Source organism: Spermophilus citellus (genome assembly GCF_964194105.1).
Source record: "Spermophilus citellus genome assembly, chromosome: 15".
Lineage (NCBI taxonomy): Eukaryota > Metazoa > Chordata > Mammalia > Rodentia > Sciuridae > Spermophilus > Spermophilus citellus.
In genome coordinates this window covers 84,808,937-84,835,464 of record NC_138195.1, presented here as the reverse complement: position 1 = coordinate 84,835,464, position 26,528 = coordinate 84,808,937, and the positions used below count along the sequence as shown (strand labels likewise).

At 34.7% G+C, this 26,528-nt stretch overlaps 1 protein-coding gene across 1 annotated transcript in view; it reads left to right on the top strand.

The window, feature by feature from the left end:
- PDZD8 (PDZ domain containing 8) overlaps positions 1 to 26,528 on the top strand; it is an 87,027-nt gene that overhangs the window by 27,076 nt on the left and 33,423 nt on the right. Inside the window, exon 2 of the mRNA XM_081268870.1 lies at positions 6,313 to 6,435. Coding sequence (XP_081124996.1) covers positions 6,313 to 6,435 — 123 coding nt within the window. The remainder of the gene's footprint in view (positions 1 to 6,312; positions 6,436 to 26,528) is intronic.

The window sequence follows — 26,528 nt, the reverse complement described above, 5'->3', positions numbered from 1 at the left end:
ACCTCTATATCGGTAAGCAATGTAATATAGCTATTTTTAATTTAACAACTGTAGACCTTGTCTATTGATTGACTTTCTAAGATAGATGAGGATTTAGCTAAGCAGTATCTTCTCTTGCCTTCCTTTTTTTTTGCCTTTTCCCAATATAATTATATCACTATTTCAGTTCATTCATTGAACTACATCCTTATTTTTATATAACTTATAATGTTTATGTTCTGCTTATAGTTAAGTCTTTCTTATTCTCTGTATTCACATTATTATGTCTACATAAATTTTATGTCCACATACAATTCCTTCTCAACATTTCCTTTTAAATATTCTAGTTTCTTAACCTTTGTATCATTAAAAGCAATATGTTCCTTGAGTTGTTTGAATTCTTTTTTATTCTCTTATCATATTGCCTTAAACCAAATTTTCACAGTGCCCCTCTCCCGCCTCATTTCTTTTATCTCTCTTATTTCCTTTATTTGGCTTTCCACATATCAGTCATCTGGTTTTAGGACATCATTGCTCTCCTGACTTGGATTCAACTATTTTCTGGATCACTTTTTCATTTTTGCCTTAGGCCCCCATTTTGTGGGCCTGTATTTTTATGTCATTTTTAAAATAAAAAGTGCATCCTTCGGCAGTTTGTTCTTCCTGACCCTGTTAATGTGTCTGTGGGAAATGAGGAAATGATGGGGACCCGCTTGCCTCACCGTGTAATTGTGAGGGTCAAGCATAATAATACATATAAGAGGAGGAGACTCCTTGGCAGGTACCTTTTCTCTGGTACTAGAGCATATATTCCTGCAGCTAACAGGATGGCAGTCAGATCAGCCTCAGACTGTAGACCAGGCTCTGCAGTTACATTTGTGTTATGGACTGAATTGTGTCCTCTTTCTGTCCCTTGCAAATTCTTCTGTTGAAATCTTACTCAATGTGACTGTGTTTTGAGATTGGACCTTCAAGGAGATAATTAAGGTTAAGTGATATCATAAGATCTAACTTAATAAAACTGGTATCCCTCTAAGAAGAAGAGACATCAGGAATATGCATGCAGAAAAGGCCATGAGAGGATACGGTGAGAAGGAAGCCATCTGCAAGCCAAGGAGAGATCCTCACTGGAAACCAACCTTGCCTGCATCTTGATCTGAGACTTCCAGCCTCCAAAACCTGTCAGAAAATATACCCAGAATATTTCGTAACAGAATACCCAGGCTGTGGTATTCTATTATGAAAGTCTTAGCAGACACTAGTACAGATTTCAGTTTTAGCACTAACGTTTACTAGGTATGAAAGTGCTAAGACCCTTTCCTTTATGTACTGTGTACATCCCTAGTTTGGGGATCATTGTTAAGGATTAAGTTTTAAAATAAATATAAAGTGTTTTACAGTCAGCACCTGGTATAGTAGGGATTCAACAAATGTTTGTTTTTCATAATGTTTAATGGGGGCTCTAATGTATTTTAAGTAGAGCTTTGTCATTTATGGTTTTATTATTTAATCAAATAATTCTAACCAAACATATCAAAGCAGAAACAAGAGTAATTATTTTTTAATAACTTTATTGAAATATAATTCATATTCCATACAATTCACCTATTTAAAAATTGCAATTCACTGGATTTTAGCATATTCAAATATATGTGCAACCATCATAATAGTCAATTTTAGAGCATTTTTAACATCTCAGAAAGAAAACTCATAACCCTTAGCTTTTACCCTTCTAATCTCTTACATATCCCCAATCTTAAACAATCACTCTATAAATTTTACTATTCTCAGATTTTAATATGAATGGAGCTCAGGACCTACTGACTATCTCTCTTTATTTCTTGGAATATTTTGTTCTCCTGTCTCTTTCTGGTATTACCATTCTGTGGTTGTAGGTGTGCTTAATGGTATCACACATTTCCCTAAAGTTCAGTACATTTTTCTTTATTCTCCCCACCCATGGCTTCTTTTTTCAAATTTAGTAATTCTTTCTTCTGACACTTCAAATCTACTGTTGGAAATCCTTCAGGTGAATTTTTAATTTTCAGTTATACTATTTTTCTTTTTCATTTTGGTACCAGGGATTGAACTCAGGGACACTTAACCACTGAGCCACTTTTTTATATTTTATTTAGAGACAAAGTCTCACTGAGTTACTTAGGGCTTCACTAAGTTGCTGAGGCTGGCTTTGAACTTGAGGTCCTTCTGACTTCGCCTCCTGAGCCTCTGGGATTAAGGCATGCACCTCCATGCCCAGTTCAGTTATACTTTTCAATTCCACAATATCTATTTTGTTTTTCTTAAAGTAATTCCTCTTTATTGATACTCTACTGATTGTGACATTATCATAATACCTCCTTGTTAATCCAAATTTTGGCTCCTTCAGGAAGTTTCTGAGGTCAGTGTTTGATATTTGTTCTCACCCCAGGAAAGCTTCTGCCAGCTGTTTCATATTCTGGTCTGTTCTGCAAACTCTGCAGCCTGCAGTGTGTGCTGTCTCTTCCTTAAATCCATAAGTCTCTCCCATTGCCTTTTGCTGCAGTCGCCATTGTACTTGATAGTCCACATGGGTTTGAAATTCTTAGTGTATGGTAAACAAAGTTATTTTATTAGGATGAGATTGGAGATACCTGTTTTATGATCTGACCTGTTTCTGTCTCTCCTTCTCCCCCAGCAAAATATCTGAGCCAAGGCACTAGAGCTAGGGGCAGAAACAATGGCAAGCTTCCCTTTGGGTGACACCCCCACTCTAATTGGTGATCATTGAAATGGGAAGGGCAGCCAAGCTTTTTGGCTTGCCTTTCCCACTGTGGAACAACTACTTCAAGAGCCAGGACAAAGATGATCAGGGTCTCATTATGGGATGCCCCATTCTTTGACCACACTTGTCTAGGAACAGGTAGCTGGAGGCAAATGAGAGATACTGGTGTCTTATTCTTCAAGAAAGCCCTCCGACTGAGAGCTGGAGTTTAGCCTCTGCCTCCCTGAGTTTGCAGGGTAGGGGAGTAGTCTTGGTCCAAATACCACAGACTTGGCTTTCTTAACAGATGTTTCATGTTGTCTTGAATAGAGTTTCGTCCTTTGCTGTTGCCCTTAGGACCACTTACAAAGGCTGTTAAGTATTTTGTTTTAAAATAGTTTTCACCAGTTTCACTGGGGAGCCCATCAGCACAGTTCCTCATGCTATTACCCTGAAAATAAATTTTCCTAGGTTAAATTCCTAAGTTTCTGTAGGAGGAGTTCAGGTAGCTTGGTAAAGAAGGCTCGTTTCCTGGGAACTTGAGCGAGAAAATGGACATTTTTGACTAACAGGAGATAAACTAAGGAAAGATAATTCGGTAGGACAGGAAGATAAAAGGAAGGGAAACAGGAAGTCTGCATAATTATTTGGACTCCTTATGGTTTTGAGATTTTTTAAAAGGCTTGGACTTAAATGTTTTGAAAACCAAGTGTTTTTATAAAACATTCGTGTGTAGATTCTGTTGTTTTTCTTGGCTGCACTGGGCATTGAAGCTTGGTCCTCACACATACTAGGCAAGTGCTCTACCACTGAGCTGCATTCCAGCTTAGTATATTCATTTTAAAAGGAATATGTTTCTGATTTTATTTTATTTTTATTTTGTTTTTCTGATTTTAATATATTTTTGTGCATAAACACTCTTAGTTAAATCCTCTAGGTATTACTTAACCAAATTAGACTTTATTCCATATAACATTCAATTCACACCCCTGTGAGAAATTTTTTATTGAATTTTAACTTTATACTTGACAAGAAAAGTTTTCTAAAAGCAGTTTTTATTTTAGCTAATTAGCTTGGATTACTACATTTGAAATTGCTAGTGTATGTAGTGATATTTGTAATTTTTTTACAGAGTAACAAGGTTATATGCTCTTTAGGAGCTATAAGGTTTGTGTTAAAAGCACTCAATTACAGCATTGTGTTAATATAATTAATTTGGTTCCTATATTTTTCCCTCTAAAACTTTGGTGCCAGTTTGTCTGAATCAAATTACTTCAAATGCAAATTAGTGTAGTAGCTGGGAGAAAAGAAGGGGCTTCTGTTTGCTATACTAGTTCAGATAAAGGAGAAAGCACTAAGCATTGTCTGTGTGTCTAATTCTGTTTTCTTAAAAAGTTTTTTTTTTTCTTTAGTCCTGTTTACTAGGAAGACATAAAACAGTACCCTTCTCATTTGGGAGCCGCTCTGGACAGAAGCTTTATGCACACCTGTGAGTCCTGAGTAAAGGGGTGCTGAGCAGTTATTGTACCCCACAATACATTGGGCTTTACTTCTGCTTGGATTAGGAAGGTGTGGCTCCAGGAGTGGGCGTCACCCAGTGGGGTTGAGTTACACTCACCTATTCCTTGGTAATCCTACCCCTTTGCCCTTTTTGGGATAGAATGTTCCATGGAACCTCCCCTTGTGTGTTACCTATATAAGAAAAAAAAAATTCCAGTGGCTCTCTCTCTTTCCACTGACCCCTAAGGTTACAGAGCCATCCCTGGATTTTGAAAAGGTACTTCTGTGTGTTTGCATGGTTTCTTGGCCATTTCCTTAAGTTATTGAAATAGTCAGATTTTGTGAACCCACCGTAGGTCGCCACCTCAGATAGATGGTGATACTTCCCCTCTTCAGTATTTTTCAGGTATAAACTATAGTGGGCTACTAATACTTTCCAAGTGTTTTATTTCATTTTCAGTGTTGGATTTTTATAATTAACTCAGCACATACTCAAGTCTTAAGTGTATGAGGAGCCTTGTCAGGTATGTGACTTGTGCAGAGAATTGTGAGACTAGGCCATTTAAATGACTGCAAGATAAACAGAATTGAAACCAGTGGATGGGACTGCTGTGGTCTAGAATCTGAAACCAATTATAGAAAGAGCTTAGGAGCTGGACGATCCTTGAGTACTAAGGAAAACCTTCAGTGGGTAGAGAAGACCTGAAAGCAGGAATATGTAATGTTTTTGAACTATAGAATGTAACTGCCTAGATTGAAAGATTTATTTTAAGTAAATATATGATTAGAAAAATTGTGGTGGATCTTGAATGTGGAACTAGTGACTTAGGACTCTCTCTTTTGAAACAGGATAGTGTTATGTTGCCCAGGATGGTTGTGAACTCTTATGACTCCTGCCTCAGCCTCCTGAATAGCTGGGACTACAGGCTTACTAGTGTGCACCACCACACCCAGCTTTTTTCTTGCTGTTCTTTTGTGGTCAGTGGGAAGCCATGAAAACTTTCTGAACAAGCAAATGCCATGGTTAGTGTTAGTGATAGTGTTTAGGGTGAATTGAAAACTACAGGGCCTCAAGTCCAGTTTTCTCTCATTTTCTTTGTCCTTTGCTATAGTATGAGTTCTATTTCAGATTAAAAGTTTTTTTAAAGCCTACAGTTTATATAATTCAGCATAAGTATCTCCATTAAAAATAAGGGTTAACAATGAACACATAGCCCAAATAATTCATGGGTGACAAAATTGTGAGATAGTTTGGGTTTTGGTGGAGTCAGACTAGCTTGAATTCTGGTTTTGCCACTCACTGTGTAAAATTGAACAAATGCTTCACTCAGATGAAGACTCACTCTTCATCTGCAGAAAAGAGCAAGCAATATCACCACTTAGTTTGTGAGCATTAAATAAAATAATGCATGTGAAACAGCTACTAGACAGGTTACTTGTTACCTTGTTACTCTGGTGAATACCTTGCTGCTATTAATTTTTACTGAAATTATAATTATCATGTACTAATTTCTATTTCATTATTTTCATAAAACAGTACATTCTGAATTTTGAACTTGTGCTATAGGAATACTTTTCCTATCTGATCCAAAGAATCTCCTGCCCCACCTAAACCTACTGGCTTCTTCTGGAGTTTCCTTTTTAGTGATGAGTCCTGCCTTTTTATTGAGAGCAGACCAAAAAGTGAGAATTCCTGGGTGCTATAAAGAAGGTACCATTTTATGGACATGGTGGCACACACCTGTAATTCCAGGGACTGGGGAGGCTGAGACCAGAGGATTGAAAATTCAAGGCCGGCCTCAGCAACTTAGGTAGACCTGTCTCAAAATAAATGAAAAGGGCAGGGAATGTAGCTCAGTGATAAAAGTATCTCTGGGTTCAATCCCTAGTACCAAAAAAAAAAAAAAAAAAAAAAAAGGGCCACTAGTTGTTGCCATTTATGGGCAAATACAATAAGCTTTTGTTTTGTAGAGCACATGCAGTATTAGGTGTTTTGTATTGTTTTCTAAAGTATGTGTATGTGTTGTTATTGTGCTTTGAACTTTAGAGTGGTGTGTTATTTAGAAATTTAGACTTATTTTTACTTTTGTCAGGTTCAAGCCGTTTTTTCCATATCAGACCTTGCAAGAATCTGAAGAAGATGAAGAGTATATCCATATACACCAGTGGGCACTTGTTGAAGGACGTCTTAAAGTTACGTTGTTAGAATGTAGCAGGTACGTTCTTTGTTTTGTTACTACTACACTATGGGAAAAAAAGGGCTCTGAAAAATGTACCTAAGCAGCATTTGTATATATTCCCTTTTTTGTTTTTGTTAATTTATGTTGTATTGTTTACTTGTAAATTCTTTAATTGTAAATTTAGTAAAAGTCTTTTCTAGCGTATAACAAGAATAAAACATTTTAGAAAGTATTCTAAGGGAGCACTTATTCTGTAATATTCCCAAACTTTTTAGATGTACATACTTTGGAATATTTTTAGCTTTCTCTACCTAAAACTGTTGTAACATAATGAATGTGAGAATTGTGAGAATTGAAATAACCTGGCAAGTTGCATAGCCAGACTTTGAACCCTTCTGGGTTCAGAAATAATTTTGCTCCCACAAATTAAGTTCTTATCTTGCTTGAACTATTTACTACACTAGTTTTCTTATTTATCTTTTAACACTCTAGCTCCCAGTATAACAGCCAGAATGATCTTTTCAAAATACAAATCTAGTTGTCATTTTCTTTAAAACTCTTTTATTTAATGACTTCCCCACTACTTCTAGGATGTGGACTAAAATCCTTACTTCCACCTATGAGTCTCTTATTCTGTTCTTTCTCACCATCCTCTTCCCAGCCCCACACTTATAATATTTGAGATAAATAGGCTGTCCTAAGGGAAGAGATTGACAATTTTTTTCTCTGAAATGCCAATAGTAAATATTTTAGGCTTTGTGAGTTGAGGTCTCTGTTGCAGTTCCCAGCTCTGCCATGTAGATCACAGACATCATGCAAATGTATGGCATGGCTGTGTAGCTGTAAAACTTCATATATGAATATCTTAATTTTCATGTGTCATGAAATGTCTTTTGATTTTTTTAACTATTTAAAACATTAAAAAAAAGAATTAAAAAAATTTTTTTTAAATGTTGATGAACCTTTAAACCAAATAAAATAAGCAGTGGATTGGATTTGGACCACTAGCTGTAGTTTGCCTTTTAAAGTATAAAACCCCTTAAGTTGACTCTTCGCTCTTTCCTTGTCTTACCCCATTCTCTGCTCCCTAAAACCAACCTTGCCTAGTTCAGCCTTAATGTCTCTCCTGATAATTCCAAGTGAAATGTACTCTGTCTGCTACATTTTTCTGATGCTTGCTTGTATCATTTACTTAGTACTTATAGTTTTTATTTCCAAACCATAATAAAAATAAGCACCTGAGTACCAAGCTTCCATTTAAGTCCTGAGGTGACATTGCGATTATGCATCATTCTGTCACAAAGTGTGATTGACAAAGAATTCTTTTACTGTCCCTGCCCCCTCCCTCAAAAGACTAAATATCCTCTATATTTTGTAAAAGGAACTATAGTAAAATAGATGTATTAGGTACCATGCTCGGTATTTAGAAAAGACTAGTTCTTTTTTTGCCTTAGTATTGCTGGTGAGGTGAAGGATTGATTGATGTGTGTTAGCTCGTGTCTGTGTGACTGCTAGTTTTGGTGTTTCTTTGCTCACTGATCTTTTTGCTTTTCCTGTGGAACTACTCGAAGCCTTGCCACAGGAATCAGAGACTGCATGAGCTTGAGAAAGGGTAGACAGACATTATTTAGGTCTCCTTGAATTGAGATAAAAGGAAAGCACAACAATTTGTGGAGTAGTTGCAACCCTCTTTATTTTAATAAAGAACTGCATAATAAATATGAAAGGATACATGAGAAACCAGTAAAAATTCTTACAAGGGGCTGGGGTTGTGGCTCAGTGGTAGAGCACTTGCCTAGCATGTGTGAGGCATTGGGTGCTATCCTCAGCACCACATATAAATAAATGAATAAAATTAAAGGTTCATCAATGTCTAAAAAAATATTTTTAAAAAAGTTCTTATAAGGATCAAGGTTGATGGTAAAGAGAGAGGGATCTAGGTTGATGATGATGGATGGAGTCAAGGTGATAGCACACATTTTACTGTAAAATAGAACTCTCAGGTAGATTCCAACTAAAGAGGAGATATTACTAAGCATTATTTCAGTTTTTGTCTTATTTTGAGTGTAAATTCATCCTCTGTGGTTTATTGTCATCTCTGAAGCAGAGAATGACACTAGAGAAAATATCAGAACAAATAATAGTGCCCCTTTTTTGGAGGAAGAACCAAAAGCAATGCTTATTTCACATATTGGAAACAAGTTAAATATGTAACACCTTGAGGAGTGTGTGTGTTTTAACCATAACTACTTAGTGATACAAAAAAAAATTGGAAATAAATAGAATGGTCAAAATTTTAAAACAACACAAACCAGTTAAAATTAAGGTGTTTCTGTAGATGATTTGTCCATAAAGTTGTTTTGAATTAGCATGCGGTCATGCCTTGGTATTTCCTTTGTTTTTAGCATTTGGGCATGCATATTCACATTTCTGCTGTTTGAACAAGACCTATTTAAACCTATCTGAATTGTTATATCATATGGATCATTTACTATTAATTTTAGCTTCATATTTTTATTTGTTAAACTTTTTAGAACTTGAATCAAGTACAAAGAATATAACTTCAGTAATTGTTTCTCCAGATCCATAAGGTGGAATATCATACCCCTCACCCACAGGTAGCCATAGTTCCATGTGAGGACTTTCAGTTTTTAAAGTATCAATTTGAAATAAAAATAAAATGGTTCTGAGTGAGAACTTTTTAACTTTATTTTGAAGTAACTTCAGACTTACAGAAAAGTCTTTGAAGACTTTTATTGAACTTCCCTGTTGTAAGGTTTTGAGAGTAAATTTTGCCAATGTGGAAACAAATTAGAAATGTTAATAGAACACAGTGCTTTTTGAAACTCTTAGAGATGGTAATTTTGATCAGAGATAGGCAGCTGCACCACAGTGCCTACCTTGTGGTAAGCCTGCAGTTGAAATAGCTTCTGTTATTATTTCTCAAGATCATCATTATAGTATTTATCAAGAAAAAGGGCATTAAACAAAACTGTCTTCTCTTTTGCATATTTTGTTGTGAGAATTAGAATTTTATTAATTTAAAGGGTCTCATACTGTAAAGGGAAGTTCAGTTCTAATTATCTGAAATATAGTTTTGAGTTCCCAAGCAGTAGCTTGGATGTGGAAAGATAATTTTGTTTGTAAATATAGCTTCTAACATTTTGCTTTTGTCTTACTTATTAAAAAGCAATCATTCTAAATGGTTGTATGTTTGAGTTGACTAAAGTTTCTTTTTTTAACCACAAATGAATTCAATTGCTATATTTGTAGTACTGCTATTAAGAGGCTCTATTATTTTACATTAGTGTTGTATCATATTATTAAGACAATTAGTTTTTAATTTTAACCTGAAGTCCCTCTTCTATCTTGAAGAACTTGAGGTGTTTTTCGAAGAAAACATATACCCTTGTGAGATTTTTTTTTCAATTATTTCTTTTTTTTTTAAATTTAATTTAACTTTTTTATTGGTTGTTCACAACATTACAAAGCTCTTGACATATCATATTTCACACATTAGATTGAAGTGGGTTATGAACCCCCAATTTTACCCCAAATGCAGATTACAGAATCACGTCGGTTACACATCCACAATTTTACATAATGCCCTATTAGTAATTGTTGTATTCTGCTACCTTTCCTATCCCCTACTATCCCCCCTCCCCTCCCCTCCCATCTTCTCTCTCTACCCCATCTACTGTAATTCATTTCTCTCCTTGTTTATTTTCCCATTCCCCTCACAACCTCTTATATGTAATTTTGTATAGCAATGAGGGTCTCCCTTCATTTCCATGCAATTTCCCTTTTCTCTCCCTTTCCCTCCCACCTCATGTCTCTGTTTAATGTTAATCTTTTCTTCCTGCTCTTCCTCCCTGCTCTGTTCATAGTTGCTCTCATTATATCAAAGAAGACATTTGGTATTTGTTTTTTAGGAATTGGCTAGCTTCACTAACCATAATCTGCTCTAGTGCCATCCATTTCCCTGCAAATTCTATGATTTTGTCATTTTTTAGTGCTGCGTAATATTCCATGGTGTACAAATGCCACATTTTTTTTTATCCATTCATCTATTGAAGGGCATCTGGGTTGGTTCCACAGTCTAGCTATTGTGAATTGTGCTGCTATGAACATCAATGTGGCAGTATCCCTGTAGCATGCTCTTTTAAGGTCTTCAGGGAATAGTCCTAGAAGGGCAATAGCAGGGTCAAATGGTGGTTCCATTCCCAGCTTTCCCAGGAATCTCCAAACTGCTTTCCAAATTGGCCGCACCAGTTTGCAGTCACACCAGGAATGTACAAGAGTACCCTTTTCTCCACATCCTCGCCAGCACTTGTTGTTTGACTTCATAGTGACTACCAATCTTACTGGAGTGAGATGGTATCTTAGGGTGGTTTTGATTTGCATTTCTCTGACTGCTAGAGATGGTGAGCATTTTTTCATGTACTTGTTGATTGATTGTATGTCCTCCTCTGTGAAGTGTCTGTTCAGGTCCTTGGCCCATTTGTTGACTGGGTTATTTGTTATCTTATTGTCTAATTTGTTGAGTTCTTTGTATACTCTGGATATTAGGGCTCTATCTGAAGTGTGAGGAGTAAAAATTTGTTCCCAGGATGTAGGCTCCCTATTTACCTCTCTTATTGTTTCTCTTGCTAAGAAAAAACTTTTTAGTTTAAGTAAGTCCCATTTGTTGATTCTTGTTATTAACTCTTGTGCTATGGGTGTCCTATTAAGGAATTTGGAGCCCGACCCCACAGTATGTAGACCGTAGCCAACTTTTTCTTCTATCAGACGCAGAGTCTCTGATTTGATATCAAGCTCCTTGATCCATTTTGAGTTAACTTTTGTGCATGGCGAGAGAAAGGGATTCAGTTTCATTTTGTTGCATATGGATTTCCAGTTTTCCCAACACCATTTGTTGAAGATGCTATCCTTCCTCCATTGCATGCTTTTAGCCCCTTTATCAAATATAAGATAGTTGTAACTTTGTGGATTAGTCTCTGTGTGCTCTATTCTATACCATTGGTCCACCCGCCTGTTTTGGTACCAGTACCATGCTGTTTTTGTCACTATTGCTCTGTAATATAGTTTGAAATCTGGTATCGCTATACCGCCTGATTCACACTTCTTGCTTAGAATTGCTTTTGCTATTCTGGGTCTTTTATTTTTCCATATGAATTTCATGATTGCTTTATCTATTTCTACAAGAAATGCCGTTGGGATTTTGATTGGCATTGCATTAAACCTATAGAGAACTTTTGGTAATATCACCATTTTGATAATGTTAGTTCTGCCTATCCATGAACAGGGTATATTTTTCCATCTTCTAAGATCTTCTTCTACTTCTCTCTTTAGGGTTCTGTAGTTTTCATTGTATAAATCTTTCACCTCTTTTGTTAGGTTGATTCCCAAGTATTTTATTTTTTTTGAGGATATTATGAATGGAGTGTTTTTCCTCATTTCCTTTTCAGAAGTTTTGTCGATGATATACAGAAATGCCTTTGATTTATGCGTGTTGATTTTATATCCTGCCACTTTGCTGAATTCATTTATTAGCTCTAGTAGTTTCTTTGTAGACCCTTTTGGGTCTTCTAGGTATAGAATCATGTCGTCCGCAAATAGTGATAATTTAAGTTCTTCTTTTCCTATTTTTATGCCTTTAATTTCTTTTGTCTGTCTAATTGCTCTGGCTAGTATTTCAAGGACTAAATTAAATAGAAGTGGTGAGAGAGGGCATCCCTGTCTTGTTCCTGATTTTAGAGGGAATGCCTTCAATTTTTCTCCATTCAGAATGATGCTAGCCTGAGGCTTAGCATAGATTGCTTTTACAATGTTGAGGTGTGTTCCTGTTATCCCTAGTTTTTCTAATGTTTTGAACATAAAGGGATGCTGTACTTTGTCAAATGCTTTCTCTGCGTCTATCGAGATGATCATATGGTTCTTATCTTTAAGTCTGTTGATGTGGCGAATAGCATTTATTTATTTATTTATTTATATATATATATATATATATATATATATTTTTTTTTTTTTTTTTTTTTTACTCAACATCAGAAGGAAATTGGTGACTGGTAATTTCCTAGATTTTTTTAATTTTTTTTTATTTATTTTTTTATTGGTTGTTCACAACATTACAAAGCTCTTGACATATCATATTTCATACATTAGATTGAAGTGGGTTATGAACCCCCAATTTTACCCCAAATGCAGATTACAGAATCACGTCGGTTACACATCCACAATTTTACATAATGCCCTATTAGTAATTGTTGTATTCTGCTACCTTTCCTATCCCCTACTATCCCCCCTCCCCTCCCCTCCCATCTTCTCTCTCTACCCCATCTACTGTAATTCATTTCTCTCCTTGTTTATTTTCCCATTCCCCTCACAACCTCTTATATGTAATTTTGTATAGCAATGAGGGTCTCCCTTCATTTCCATGCAATTTCCCTTTTCTCTCCCTTTCCCTCCCATCTCATGTCTCTGTTTAATGTTAATCTTTTCTTCCTGCTCTTCCTCCCTGCTCTGTTCATAGTTGCTCTCATTATATCAAAGAAGACATTTGGTATTTGTTTTTTAGGGATTGGCTAGCTTCACTAACCATAATCTGCTCTAGTGCCATCCATTTCCCTGCAAATTCCGTGATTTTGTCATTTTTTAGTGCTGCGTAATACTCCATGGTGTATAAATGCCACATAGAATGAATTTGGAAGAGCTCCCTCTTTTTCTATTTCCTGAAATAACTTGAAAAGTATTGGTATTAATTCTTCTTTAAAGGTTTTGTAAAACTCCACTGTATACCCATCCGGTCCTGGGCTTTTCTTGGTTGGTAGTCTTTTGATGGCTTCTTCAATTTCATCCATTGATATTGGTCTGTTCAAATTGTGTGTATCCTCCTGACTCAGTCTGGGCAAATCATATGGCTTAAGAAATTTACCGATGTCTTCACTATCTTCTATTTTATTGGAATATAGGTTTTCAAAATAATTTCTAATTGTCTTCTGTATTTCTGTAGCATCTGTTGTGATATTGCCTTTTTCATCCCGTATGTTAGTAATTTGAGTTCTCTCTCTTCTTCTCTTCGTTAGCATGGCTAAAGGTCTGTCAATCTTATTTATTTTTTCGAAGAACCAACTTTTAGTTTTGTTAATTTTTTCAATAGTTTCTTTTGTTTCAGTTTCATTGATTTCCGCTCTGATTTTAATTATTTCTTGCCTTCTGCTACATTTGCTGTTGTTTTGCTCTTCCTTTTCTAGGGCTTTGAGATGAAGTGTGAGCTCATTTATTTGTTGTTTTTTTCTTTTTTTGAGGAATGACCACCAGGCGATGAATTTCCCTCTTAAAACAGCTTTCATAGTGTCCCATAGATTCCGATATGTTGTGTCTGTATTTTCATTTATCTCTAAGAATTTTTTGATTTCCTCCTTTATGTCTTCTGTAACCCCTTGATCATTCAGTAACATATTGTTCATTTTCCATGTGATGTGGGATTTTTCCTTCCTTCTTTTATCATTGATTTCCAGTTTCATTCTATTATGATCAGATAAAATGCATGGTATTATCTCCACCCCTTTATATTTACTGAGGGTTGTCCTATGGCATAATATATGGTCTGTTTTTGAGAAGGATCCATGTGCTGCTGAGAAAAAAGTATATCCATTTGATGATGGTTGATATATTCTATATATGTCAGTTAAGTCTAGGTTATTGATTGTGGTATTGAGTTCTATAGTTTCTTTATTCAACTTTTGTTTGGAGGATCTGTCCAATGGTGAGAGAGGTGTGTTGAAGTCACCCATAATTATTGTGTTGTGGTCTATTTGATTATTGAACTTGAGGAGAATTTGTTTTATGAATGTTGCAGCACCATTATTTGGTGCATAAATATTGATAATTGTTGTGTCTTGTTGGTGAATGGTTCCTTTTAACAGTATATAATGTCCTTCCTTATCCCTTTTGATTAACTTAGTCTTGAAGTCGATTTTATTCGATATGAGGATGGCTACCCCTGCTTGCTTACGAGGACTGTGTGCGTGGTATATTTTTTCCCATCCTTTCACCTTCAGCCTGTGTATGTCTTTTCCAATCAGATGTGTCTCCTGGAGGCAGCATATTGTTGCATTTGTTTTTTTAATCCATGATACCAGCCTATGTCGCTTTATTGGAGAGTTTAAGCCATTAACATTCAGAGTTACTATTGATATATGGTTTGTACTTCCAGCCATGTTTGATTATTTATCCTTTTTTAAAAAAATTTAGTTTGTTTCTCCATGATTATCTTTCCCCTCGCCCTCTGTCTTTACCGAGGCACTTCCCACTGATGGTTTTGGTTATTGTTTTTCATTTCTTCCTCGTGTAGTGTTTTGCTGAAAATGCTTTGCAATGCTGGTGTTCTGGCTGGAAATTCTTTTAACTTTTGTTTATCATGAAAGATTTTTGTTTCGTTGTCATACCTGAAGCTTAATTTTGCTGGATACAGAATTCTTGGTTGGCATCCATTGTCTTTCAGTGTTTGAAATACATTGTTCCATGACCTTCTTGCTTTCAGCGTCTGTGATGAAAAATCCGTTGTTAACCTTATTGGTTTACACTTGAATGTAATCTATCTCCTTTCTCTTGTAGCTTTTAATATTTTCTCTTTGTTCTGTATATTGGATATCTTCATAACAATGTGTCTTGGCGTTGGTCTACTATGCTTTTGTGTGCTCGGTGTCCTGTATGCATCTTCAATTTGTATATCTGTTTTCTTTTTTATTTCTGGAAAGTTTTCTGTAAGTATTTCATTCAGCAGGTTACTCATTCCCTTGCTTTGAATCTCTGTACCTTCTTCTATCCCGATGACTCGTAAGTTTGGTTTTTTTATGTTATTCCATAACTCTTGGATGTTTTTCTTGTGATTTTTTACCAGCCTTTCTGAGTTGGCTAGACTCTTTTCAAGATGATATATTTTGTCTTCATTATCTGACGTTCTGGCTTCTACTTGCTCCACTCTGTTAGTGATACTCTCAATTGAGTTTTTAATTTGGTTTATCGTTTCCTTCATTTCTAGAATTATTGTTTGATTATTTTTTATAATCTCTATCTCCTGATAAAGATGCTTAACTTCTTCTTTTATCTGTTTATGTAATTCATTCTCAATGCGTTCTTTCGCTGCTTGAATTTGCTGTCTCGTATCCTCTTTAAGGTTCCATTCCATCTGTCTAAGGTGTTCCTTGAGTTCTTTATATGACCATTTTTCTGATGACTCTAGGTCCTCCTGAATATTTAGGCTGTCCTGCATTGTTTGTACTCCTTTTCTTCCTTGCTTTCTCAAGTTGCTCATGTTACTTCTTGTTCTGTTTGACTGCTGAGTTACTGTTTACTCCTATAAATTTATTTGATACCCTTGTGAGATTAAGTACAAGATAAATTAGATCAAAACAACCATATAGAAAAAGAGATAAATTTTCTGACAGCCTTGGCAACAAAGGAAATTGATGAATTATTTAGCTCTTATTATCATTTTTTTAAAATTAACTTATTTTTAATTGAAAAATTGTGTTTATTTTGTACAACATGTTGTTTTGAAATATATTAGAGACAGATATAGATATATACACATTGTAAAATGGCTAACTCAAGCTAAGTAACCTGTATTACCTCACAAGCACTTAATTCAATTTTCTGATAAAGTATGCATGGCCTTTAGGAGAAAAAAATTCTGACTTCACATTCTAAGAGGGATGTGTCCATAAAGCTTTATGTAAGACATTGAATAATGTAGTGGATATATTTGAGGGTCTGATTTTACTAACCCAATAACATTTTTTAAAACAAATTAAGATTATAGTCAGTGAAGCAAAGGCTGTAAATCTTTGTTGTATAAGAAACCCCTACTCCAAAGCAGTATATTTCGGAGTGTCTGAACTGATTTTAAATAGAAGGAGATACTAATTAAGGTCAGTTCTTCACTGAGTCACACTTACGCTGTTCTAAAGCCTCTGTTTTCTCAGCAGCTTTTAATGTGTTATTTTTCTGGATTCCAAAAATACATCTTTAAAAAACTTTTTAATGTTAAATATTATAAAATAAAGCAGTTGGCATTCTTTGTTGCCTTATTCTCATTAATCTGTTGTTGTCATGGACTCACGAATTTCAGTTTTTCTCAATGTTTATAATCCCTTATTGTCTGAACAATGAATAAAAGAACTGATGCTGTTGGGAGAAGCAAATACAAAATACAAAATGGGAGAAGGACCATTTTAATTATTTTAGTGCCTAAATTGTCCCAGATTTGGCTAGTAGGAGCCCCTCTCAAGCTGGCCCCTGCATGCTTATGACATGACCCCAACTTTATTTTTGAGAACTTCATTACTTTCTGCTGTAACAAGCAGTTATATGTTTATCTTATCTTCCCTCTGCCATAATCCTAGTATCAACTATGTTTCCAAAGAACCTTAGTTTCTTTTAATAGAAATGGTGGTTATGGTATGGATATGAGATGTCCTCCAAAGAATCTATGTTAATGCAGGAATGTTCAGAGGTGAAATGATTGGATTGTGAAGGCTGCAACCTTCTCAGTCTGTCTGAGTTTTAATGGCCTAACTGGGTGGTAACTGTAGGCTTGTGGGGCATGGCTGAAGAAGATGGGTCTCTCAGGTGTGCCCTGGAAGCTGTATCTTCCCTGTGGCCCCTTCTCTCCCCTCTCTCCCTGCTTCATGACCTCTCCATGATCTGAGCAGCATTCCTTCACTGGGCCCTGTCCCCATATTATGGTGCCTCATCTTGGGCCTAGAGCACTGGAATGACCACTTTTGACTGAAACCTCTGAAACTATGAGCATCTAATAAACTTTCCCTACTTTTAAGTTGTTTCTGTCAGGTATATTGGTCACAGTGTCATGAAAGCTGACTAAAGCAAGTCTTCGAAACCAGGATCTGGGGGAGCTGGAGTGGTAGAGCGCTTGCCTAGCATAGGTGAGGCACTGGGTTCTATCCTCAGCACATAAAAATAAAGTAAAGGCATTGTGTCCATCTACAACTAAAAAAATAAATAAAAAAAAAAAAAAAGAAACCAGGATCCGGGTGTGTTCACTGTTCTTTCATATACTTATTGACCTCTTTTTCAGGCAGATTTAGGAAATGCATTTATGTTTTACACATACATACATGTAACATTAGAAGTCTGTTGAGTTCACCTGATGTGTCCAGCTCCATTTCATCTTCATGGGGTTTTTTCTTGCTTGGTCCTTCTCCCATTTTGTATTTTGTGTTTGCTTCTCCCAACAGCATCAGTACTTTTATTCATTTGTTCAGTCCTGTAAAATATATCTCAAATAGTTTCAGACTTTTTTTAAATTCAGATACAAAAAACATTTACTAGAGGGCTGAGGCTGTAGTTCAGTGGCAAAGCGCTTGCCTAGCATGTGTGAGGTGCTGGGTTCGATCCTCAGCACCACATAAAAATAAATAAATAAAAATAAAGGCATATTGTCCATCTACAACAACAACAACAAAATAATTTAAAACACACAAAAAATATTTACTACAAGGAGTTGAGGATTTATTTGCAGTTCTCCTGACCCTACCCAGATTGAGGACATGTGGTCAACTACTGTTAGCTCTGCTGGCTTTGCATTCTGTCTTCTAATAACTTGAAGCCCATAAAGCTTCAAACTTCTGTTGCCCAAACTAACCACCATTTTCCTGCAGCCTTTGCTCTGAGCTAGGTGAACTGGGCTCAGGTCAAATAGTGCCCTTAGACTTGAAAAACCACAAGCTAGCAATTTGTACTTCTTCCAGATGCAAGTTTTTTAGATTAAATATTAATCTCAAAAGTCTGCTATGAGTAAGTTTTCATTGTCTTTAAGTGTGTTTTAAACATTCTTTTTATCCAGTTCTATAATTGCAGTTTATGGAAGGTTTGACCACTTCACTGCTGAGGTAATAGCATTCTGTCTACTGGTCACTTGATTTTGTTGTAGTTTTCTTGGTTGCCTTTTGTGCTTCTGTTGAGGGCATTTAAGGAAACTCAAACCATGCCACTAAGCTTTAGAATCTTACAATTATACCCTCATCATCTCTTGTTTTAATTACTAAATATTAGCCTGGGTTATGCATTTGGACTCACTGAATGTTTCCTTATCTGTAATACAGAATGCTAATATTGATCTTACTAGATTGTAATTATCATTAATCCTTGCACATAGGAGACACTCACTTAATGGCTCTTATCATGGTGATTTGGCCCCTGACATCCATCAAGAACCAAAAATAATTTTACTTTGGTTTTTATAAGGCAAAGGGAAGTGTTTGTGATTTAATTCTTTGTTAATGATATCATTTGTCTTGTTATATGTAATAGGAGAAACAGTTTGAAGATGAAAATTTGTTAGAAGGGAGAAACAGAATTAATCCTTTAAATAGCACTATGTTCATATTTTAAAGTGATATGTTTAGTTCTTCTATAGGTTGGCATATTAATATTACAGAATTTTGAAATTAATTTACAAGAATGATTATGGTTTCTGTGTTATAACCACAAAATATTTCTAGTTTGCATTTGTTTGTGAAGTCTTCATTTATTTTAGCATTGAGTTTGAATTTATGTGATTATTTTTGGTCCAGGTATTATGTTTTTTAAAAACCTCTATGGGGGGGCTGGAGTCGTGGCTCAGTGGTAGAGCAATTGCCTGGCACATGTGAGGCATTGGGTTTGACCCTTAGCAACACATAAAAATAAATAAATAAATAAATAAATAAAGGTATTGTGTCCACCTACAACTAAAAAATATATTTAATAAAAAACCTCTATCAGAAACAAATGAGACTAAGTAATAATCTTTGTTTTTTCCTCCTTAAGTAGTTAATATATGGTTATTCTTTATAATTTCTGCATTTATTTTAATTTTTGACATCTTATTTAATTTTTAGAAAGGAAGAACTAAATATTTGAGGACATGATGGCTACACATAATTCTGAGTTAACTATAATATGTTGTCCCTGTAGTAAGCACTTTGCATTCATTGTTTCTAGCTTAGAGCATTTTTATAAGATTAGTATTGTTATATCCATTTTATAGATGAACCAAGATACATCAGTTACTTGCTTAAGAATGTGCAGCTGGAATTGGGATCTGTGTTTGACTCCAAAATTCCTTACTCTGTTATCTTATTCCATATTTTTTTTCTTTTTCTTTTCAACTTACAGAAGAAAAAATACTTTGTCCTAAAAACTTGATATTATATTAGAAGAATATAAATTTTAGAATTTTTTTGCCTTTTTAAGGGCAAGTTAATATTTTTAAAATAAGTTACCTTTTCAAGGTCTTATGATTTAGAAATGTAAATTAAGAATGAAATACCAAGAGCTGGGCATGTAGTTCAGAGATAGAGCACTTGCCTAGCATGAGCAAGGCCCTGGGTTGAATCTCTAGTACTGCCAAAAAAAAAAAAAAAAAAAAAAAGAAAGAAAAAGAAGAAGAAAAGAAAAAGAATCAAGTATCATTCAGATGAAGGCTGAAAGTTTTTTCCTTCATGGAAGGAGAGAGAAGAAATTAGCTTAAACATGAGACATTTAAATTTGTATAAAGAAAACATTTCACTCAAAGTTAATAAAACTGGAAGGAATTTTTTGGATTTGTTGCTGATTATTATTGTTAGAGGACTCTTATATCTATAATTCTGTGTGAATTTAGAAATGATTCTATCTATAGAATATAGAAGTCTTGAGACTATGCTTGTGTTTATTAGCTATTTAAGTTCCCCATGACAGTTTAAAAAAATAAAGCCAAGTGGTGTTTTCTCTTCATTTTTTTTTTTTGTGTTTCTGTAGGGTGTAATTAAAGAATCTTCCCTATAATTAAGTTGCTTTTGACTAAACTTTACAGAAGATTCCAATTTTGGAATTCATCTGTCCTGCATTTGCATAGATTCTCTTTTTTTCCTCCCTAAAGTTATGATGTTAGAAAATAGCTTTGTTTCTTTGTATACTTCTACTCTATTTCATATGGCAAAATATAGCTGTTTTAATTCCTCTGGTGCCAGAATTGTAAGAATTTAAGAAAATTAGGGAGCCAGCTGACATAAAACCAGTGCTGTTTTAAAATGCGGAACTCCAATTTTTTTTTAATGTTATGTTAGCATGCTATCTGCTCATATTTAATACCTTCCACAAAGATGAACTATAAAAAATGAACTGTGGTCAGAAATAAGAATTCATAAAGCGATTATGTCTTTGAATTTTCCCTATCTTTGTACCATTATGCCATAACTGTCCATCAGTGCTTTTAATGTATTTTATTTGCAAATAAGTTAACGATTTGAACCAAAAGATAACTGTCTTTTTTTTTTTTTTTTTTGCTGTCAAAATTTCTTCAACTTGTTCATCTCAATTTATGTAGTCTTCATTAGCTGTGTGATATTTGGCAGGTTACCCAACCTCTCTGTGACCAGTTTTACAAGCTGTAAATCAGGGGTAATAATATAAACTATCTCATGGAGTAATTGTGAAAATTTAGTGTAATAATACATTTAAAGCTCTTAGAACTGCTCCTATAGTAATTGTTAATTGTTACTACTACTACTATCACCACCACTTCTGTCGCCAATCATTCTGTTACTGTCAGTAGTGAAAAATTTTGTCTATGTACTGTGGTGAATACAAGAAAGTGTGAAGTTCATTTTCATTGCCTGCCCTCTGGAAACAAAGTGCAGTTAAGCTAACCGACAAAAACAAATGCATAAGCCAATCATCTATTCAAGGCTGTCTGATTGAATTGAGGTTTAAGTAGATATAGAAATTAGTGCAAGGAAAATATGTTTTCTAGTTGAGGCTGTTATTGAGAACCTTATGAATAAGAGACAGACAGATGGATGATAGATATAATTGAAAAAGAGCCAGTTTGGATAAAAGTGAGAATTGTAAATATTTTCAGGGATCTGTCTGAATGAAGTGTAGAAGCATAAAAATGAGGGCCAAATTTGCTAGCAAAAGAAGACTGTGATCCTTTAATCAGAGAAAAGTCATTGTTGGTATCATTAAGAAATACCTATTTCAGAAGACTCTTATAGGGTGGGTTTTAAAAGGAATGATTGAATCCCCAGAGACAAACTAAGGGATGCAGTAGTTAAGAGTGAGGATACACGTTAGTAAGAACAGGAAGGTAGGGACATGAGGGGTTACTGGGACAGGGCTTAGAGTGACTGTGGATGGTATAGGCAGGGGAGGAAAAGGAATGCTAAGGATTCTTGTATAGAATCGTGTTATCATTGGCATTAATTTGGCCAGCAAGTATTTATTATTTTTCAGATTTTGGCGATGTAAAGAGCAAAACTTAGCTTTCTACCTTCGAAGAGTAGTAAGGGAAACAGGTGCTTAATTTCAGAAGCAAGTGGATTTCATTTTATGTGACGTAAGGAGAAGGGTGTGGTTGAATTTCCTTGTAGAAGTTTTCTGCAAATTCTTGGAGTTTTACAGGTTGAATAGGAGAAAGATGAGGCCTGGAGATTTGATTTTTAAGTCACTGTCGTAGACAGTAGAGTTGAGTCCTTATGTGAGGATGTTTCTGAGTGGGAGGAATGTGAGAAGGAGTGAGCAGCCAAGCTTAATTTTTTTAACAACTGATGAGTTGATAGTTGGCCCCCTTTGGGTACAAGGTTCTCCTTTCATATTAAATTATTAAAAAACAACTTTTTAATACAGGGGGCATTGGGAATTACTTTCCTTTTTCAGTAGTTTGCTCTTGAGCCATGTAAATTCTTTTTCCCTATTTCTTAATAGATCTGGTTTGTGTTTTGTTTAACATAAGCTTTCAAGATTTCTTTTACTTTATATTTTGAACTCAGAACTTTCATGGAGCTAATAATAACTCTTTCAACAGATAGAGGGCTCTAAAGGCAATTTCCTTTGCTTTTTTGTGTAATAGTGCTGATCTTTCCTCACTCTTTGGAAATAGTATAGTAAAAATTTGGTTTATACTCATTTATTGTCTACTATATGTAATTTGATTATCTTTTTTAATTAAAACAGGTATTAGCCAATGGTTGTTACTACTTATTCCTAGTGATTTTATAATTTGAATGGAATGTCTGGCTTTGTTTACTGAAGATTGAATTGTAAGAATACAGAGGTATAGAATGAAAATTAGTACTTTAAATATGAAGAGTATAGTTCATCTTAAGCTAAAAGCACACATCTAACTGGTCCTAGTATTTCCAGTAGGCATTCGTTTCTGTCATTTCTTCAGAAACTTCCATATTTTTAAAATATTTAGATAACAGTTGGGAAATCAGGAAAATGGAGGAAATACCGTTATTCTTCAGAGAACTAAAGCCTGACAGCCAACATAAATGCATTACTGGTCAAAGGAGTCCACTAATAATCGAAGTCAAAAGCAGGCGCAGGAAACACTAATGTAAGGAATTATGTCCCAGGAACGAGATATGGAGCTTGTGGAAAATAGTTACAATCTAAACAGTCTGGAGTAAGTTTTTGTTATTTTTAGACTGAAAAATATTAAACATAAGTTCATAAACATTATACTTTATTAAAATTCTAAGAGATAGTACTTTTTTAAGAGATAAATTTTGGAGTAAATTATTAGATTGACAATTTTGACAAGTGCTTCTGTGAAATTGTCTTAGTACGTTTGCTTTTGCTATAATAGAATATCTGAGGCTGGGAAATGGGAGGTTTATTTTGTTCACAGTTCTGGAGGTCCAAGAACATGGCACTAGCATCTGCTTGACTTCTGATGCAGGCCTTATGACCGAAAACAGTGTTGCTAAAAATTGATCTCTTAGTAAGGAAGACTGAGTGTCTAGCTCAAGTTTCTTCTCCTTTTAGGAAGCCAGAGCCCCATCTAATCAGGGTCCTACTCTTTTGGCCTCATTTAACTTTAATTATCTCCCAGTATTTCCACCTTCAAATATTATTGTTGGACTAAGTTTCAACTCCCTTAATAATACCTCATAGTGGAGATTTAGACTTCAACATGAGTTTTGTGGGGAACATCCAGACCACAGCAATAGGGAAGTTAACTTATCTAGGAAGCACTGATGTTATTTTCTTTATTGAGTATTAATACTGTTTGCTGGTGTTTTCTAGTATTTGAACACTTACTAAAGGCTGCAGTTCCTTCTGAGTGCTTTAACAGAAGAAATGTAAAAAGAAGATGTGATGTATGTGAAGATGTTGTATAATGCTTTGACTAGAATCAAAAGCTGATTTCAAATCAATTAGTTATACATTACAAAAGCAAAACTAAATTCTAAACAACCAGACAAAATATTTTCATCATTAAACATCAAAATAAACTTAACTGAAACAATGAAAATCCAGGATGAGCATCTCAAATCTGAAATCCAAAATGCAGCAAAATCCAAAAATTTTTGAGCACCAGTATGTACCCACAAGTGGGAAATTTTACATCTGACTTCATTGACAGGTTGCAGTCAAAACTCAGGAACACTAAAAATGATGTATAAAATTACCTTCAGGTTATATGTATAATGTGTATATAAAACATAAATGAAATTCATGTTTAGTCTTGGGTTCCATTCCCTAAGCATTTCAAAGGTATATGCAGATGTTCTAAAATCAGAAAAACCTGAAACCTGAAACACTACTGGTCCCAAGCATTTTAGCTAAGAGATATTCAACCCGTACTCATACGATTGGAGCAGTCAGAAATAGCGAAAATATCCCATTTGCTGGGATATTTGTCATTAAAAAAAATAAATAAATAAAGACTTTTGAATAGAATGAATAATGTTTTGTGTGCTTTAAACATCCATTGTTAAGAATAATAAATTGTGGGCTGGGGAATGTAGCTCGGTGGTAAAAACACTTAACCTACTATATGTGAGGCCCTGGTTTCGATCCCCAGTACAGCAAAAAAGAAAAAACAAATAATGATAAGTTTCAAATATTTGTGTCATTATCTTTTTAATATTTTTAATGATTTCTATTGAATTTATTTTGTCCTAAGATTCCTTTTAATATGTTGTATTATCAAATTTCTGTATCAGGTAAAGATCATGTTTATGTTTTTTTTTAGATATATAATCTTGTTGCAATATTATTATTGATTCATAATAATAGTAAACCAAAACATTTATTATCCTTTAACATCTTTGAAACTTATTATGACCCTATCACAGAAAAATGATTATTCATTATTATAATCACTCACTTTTTGTTTTCTTTGAATTGCATTATTGAGATAAAGTTCGTCTACCATACAATTCTACCATTTAAAGTGTACAATTTACTGTTTTTTTACTGTATTTGTAACAGGGTTATGCAACCATCATCATAATCTAATTTTAGGTCATTTTCATTCCTCTCAAAGAAATACCATACTCATTAGCAGACTATCCCATTCTCCTCTAGTTTTTCCTAATTTTACATTGGGAAGTTTGCCGGACAGCAAAGTGATAACAAATTTAATTATAGATCCAGTTGGATTTTATTTGCAGTTCATGAATCAAGGCAGCAACTATTCAACAAAATAGCAGGTGACATCCCTTCTACAAAACCCCTTATAGTTCCCAATGGGCAGTAGTAAAACAGTGGGTTTTCATTGTTAAGAATGAAATGGGGGCTGGGGATATGGCTCAAGCGGTAGCGTGCTCGCCTGGCATGCGTGCGGCCCGGGTTCGATCCTCAGCACCACATACAAACAAAGATGTTGTGTCCGCCGAAAACTAAAAAATAAAAAAAAATTTAAAAAAAAAAGAATGAAATGGGAACAAGGAAACAGCAATAGAAGGGAAAAAAGGTTGATTAACATCAGGTTACTTCAGATTGCTTTTTTGTCAAAGTTAAGCTAAGGGAACTTCCTTATTATACTGATTCAGATATACTGAAATGTATTGCTTTTAGGAAAAACTGGTGTATTTGGGGATCTATCTGCTTCATTAAAGTTTCAGTTTGATTATGTGGTACTTAATTTTGAATAACTCCATTTAGCTTGGTCTGTTCATTCAGGGCCTCTTGCCAGGAGTAGGGGCATATGCTTATAATCCTAGCAATTTAGGATATTGAGTGAGGCAGGAGGATCACAAGTTCAAAGCCAGCCTTAGCTACTTAGTGAGGTCCTAAGCAACTGAGTGAGAGCCTGTCTCAAAAACATGAAAAACTGGGAGTGGGTGAAAGTAGGTTATAGCTCAGTCTTGAAGCACCTCTGGGTTCAATCCTCAGTACCCAAAATAAACTAAAATAAGTAATAAATGATAAATAATGAAAAAATAAATAAACAATGGCTTCTTATAATTTGTTATACATACTTATCTACTTTCTGTCTATAAATTTTCATATTCTGTGTATGTGTTCTTTTGTAACCCTCTTTCACTTAGCATTTTCTATTCATATTATGGTATATTCTAGTACTTCATTTTGCTTCAAAAAATATTTCATTTTATGAATATACCACATTTTATTTAACCTATTTATCACTTGTTAGACATTTTGGTTGTTAACACTTTGAGGCTGTTATGAATTATGCTCCTTTGAACATTCATATGCATATTTTGATGTTAATATAAATATTTTAAGCTTTTCTTTCAACTGTATAGCTAGAAGTGAAATTGCTGAATCATATCATATGTTAACTTTTTTAAATATATTTTTTTCTTTAGTTATAAGTGGACACAATATTTTAATTTTATTTTTATGTGTGCTGAGGATCGAACCCACTGCCTCACGCATGCTAGGCAAGCGCTCTACCTCTGAGCCACAACCCCAGCCCCTCATATGTTAATTTTTTAAGCAATTGCCAAACTGTTTTCCAAAGTGACAGCACTGTTTTACATTCCCACCAGTATGTATGAGGATTCCAGTTTTTCTATATCCTTACCAGTACTTGCTACCTTTTTCACTATGGCTATTCTAGTGCATTTCAAGTAGTTTTGATTTGTATTACCTTGATGGCTAATAACATTGAGCTTCTTTTCATGTGCTTTACTGGTAATTTGTACATCTTTGTAGAAACACCTATTCAGATCCTTTTGCCTGTTTTAAAAGTGGATTATTTTACTTTTTATTGTTGAGTTGTAAGAGTTTTTCATTTTTTTTCTGGATACTGGAGGCTTAACCAAGTACATAATTTGCAAATATTTTCTCCCAATGTGTGGGTTATCTTTTCATTTTCA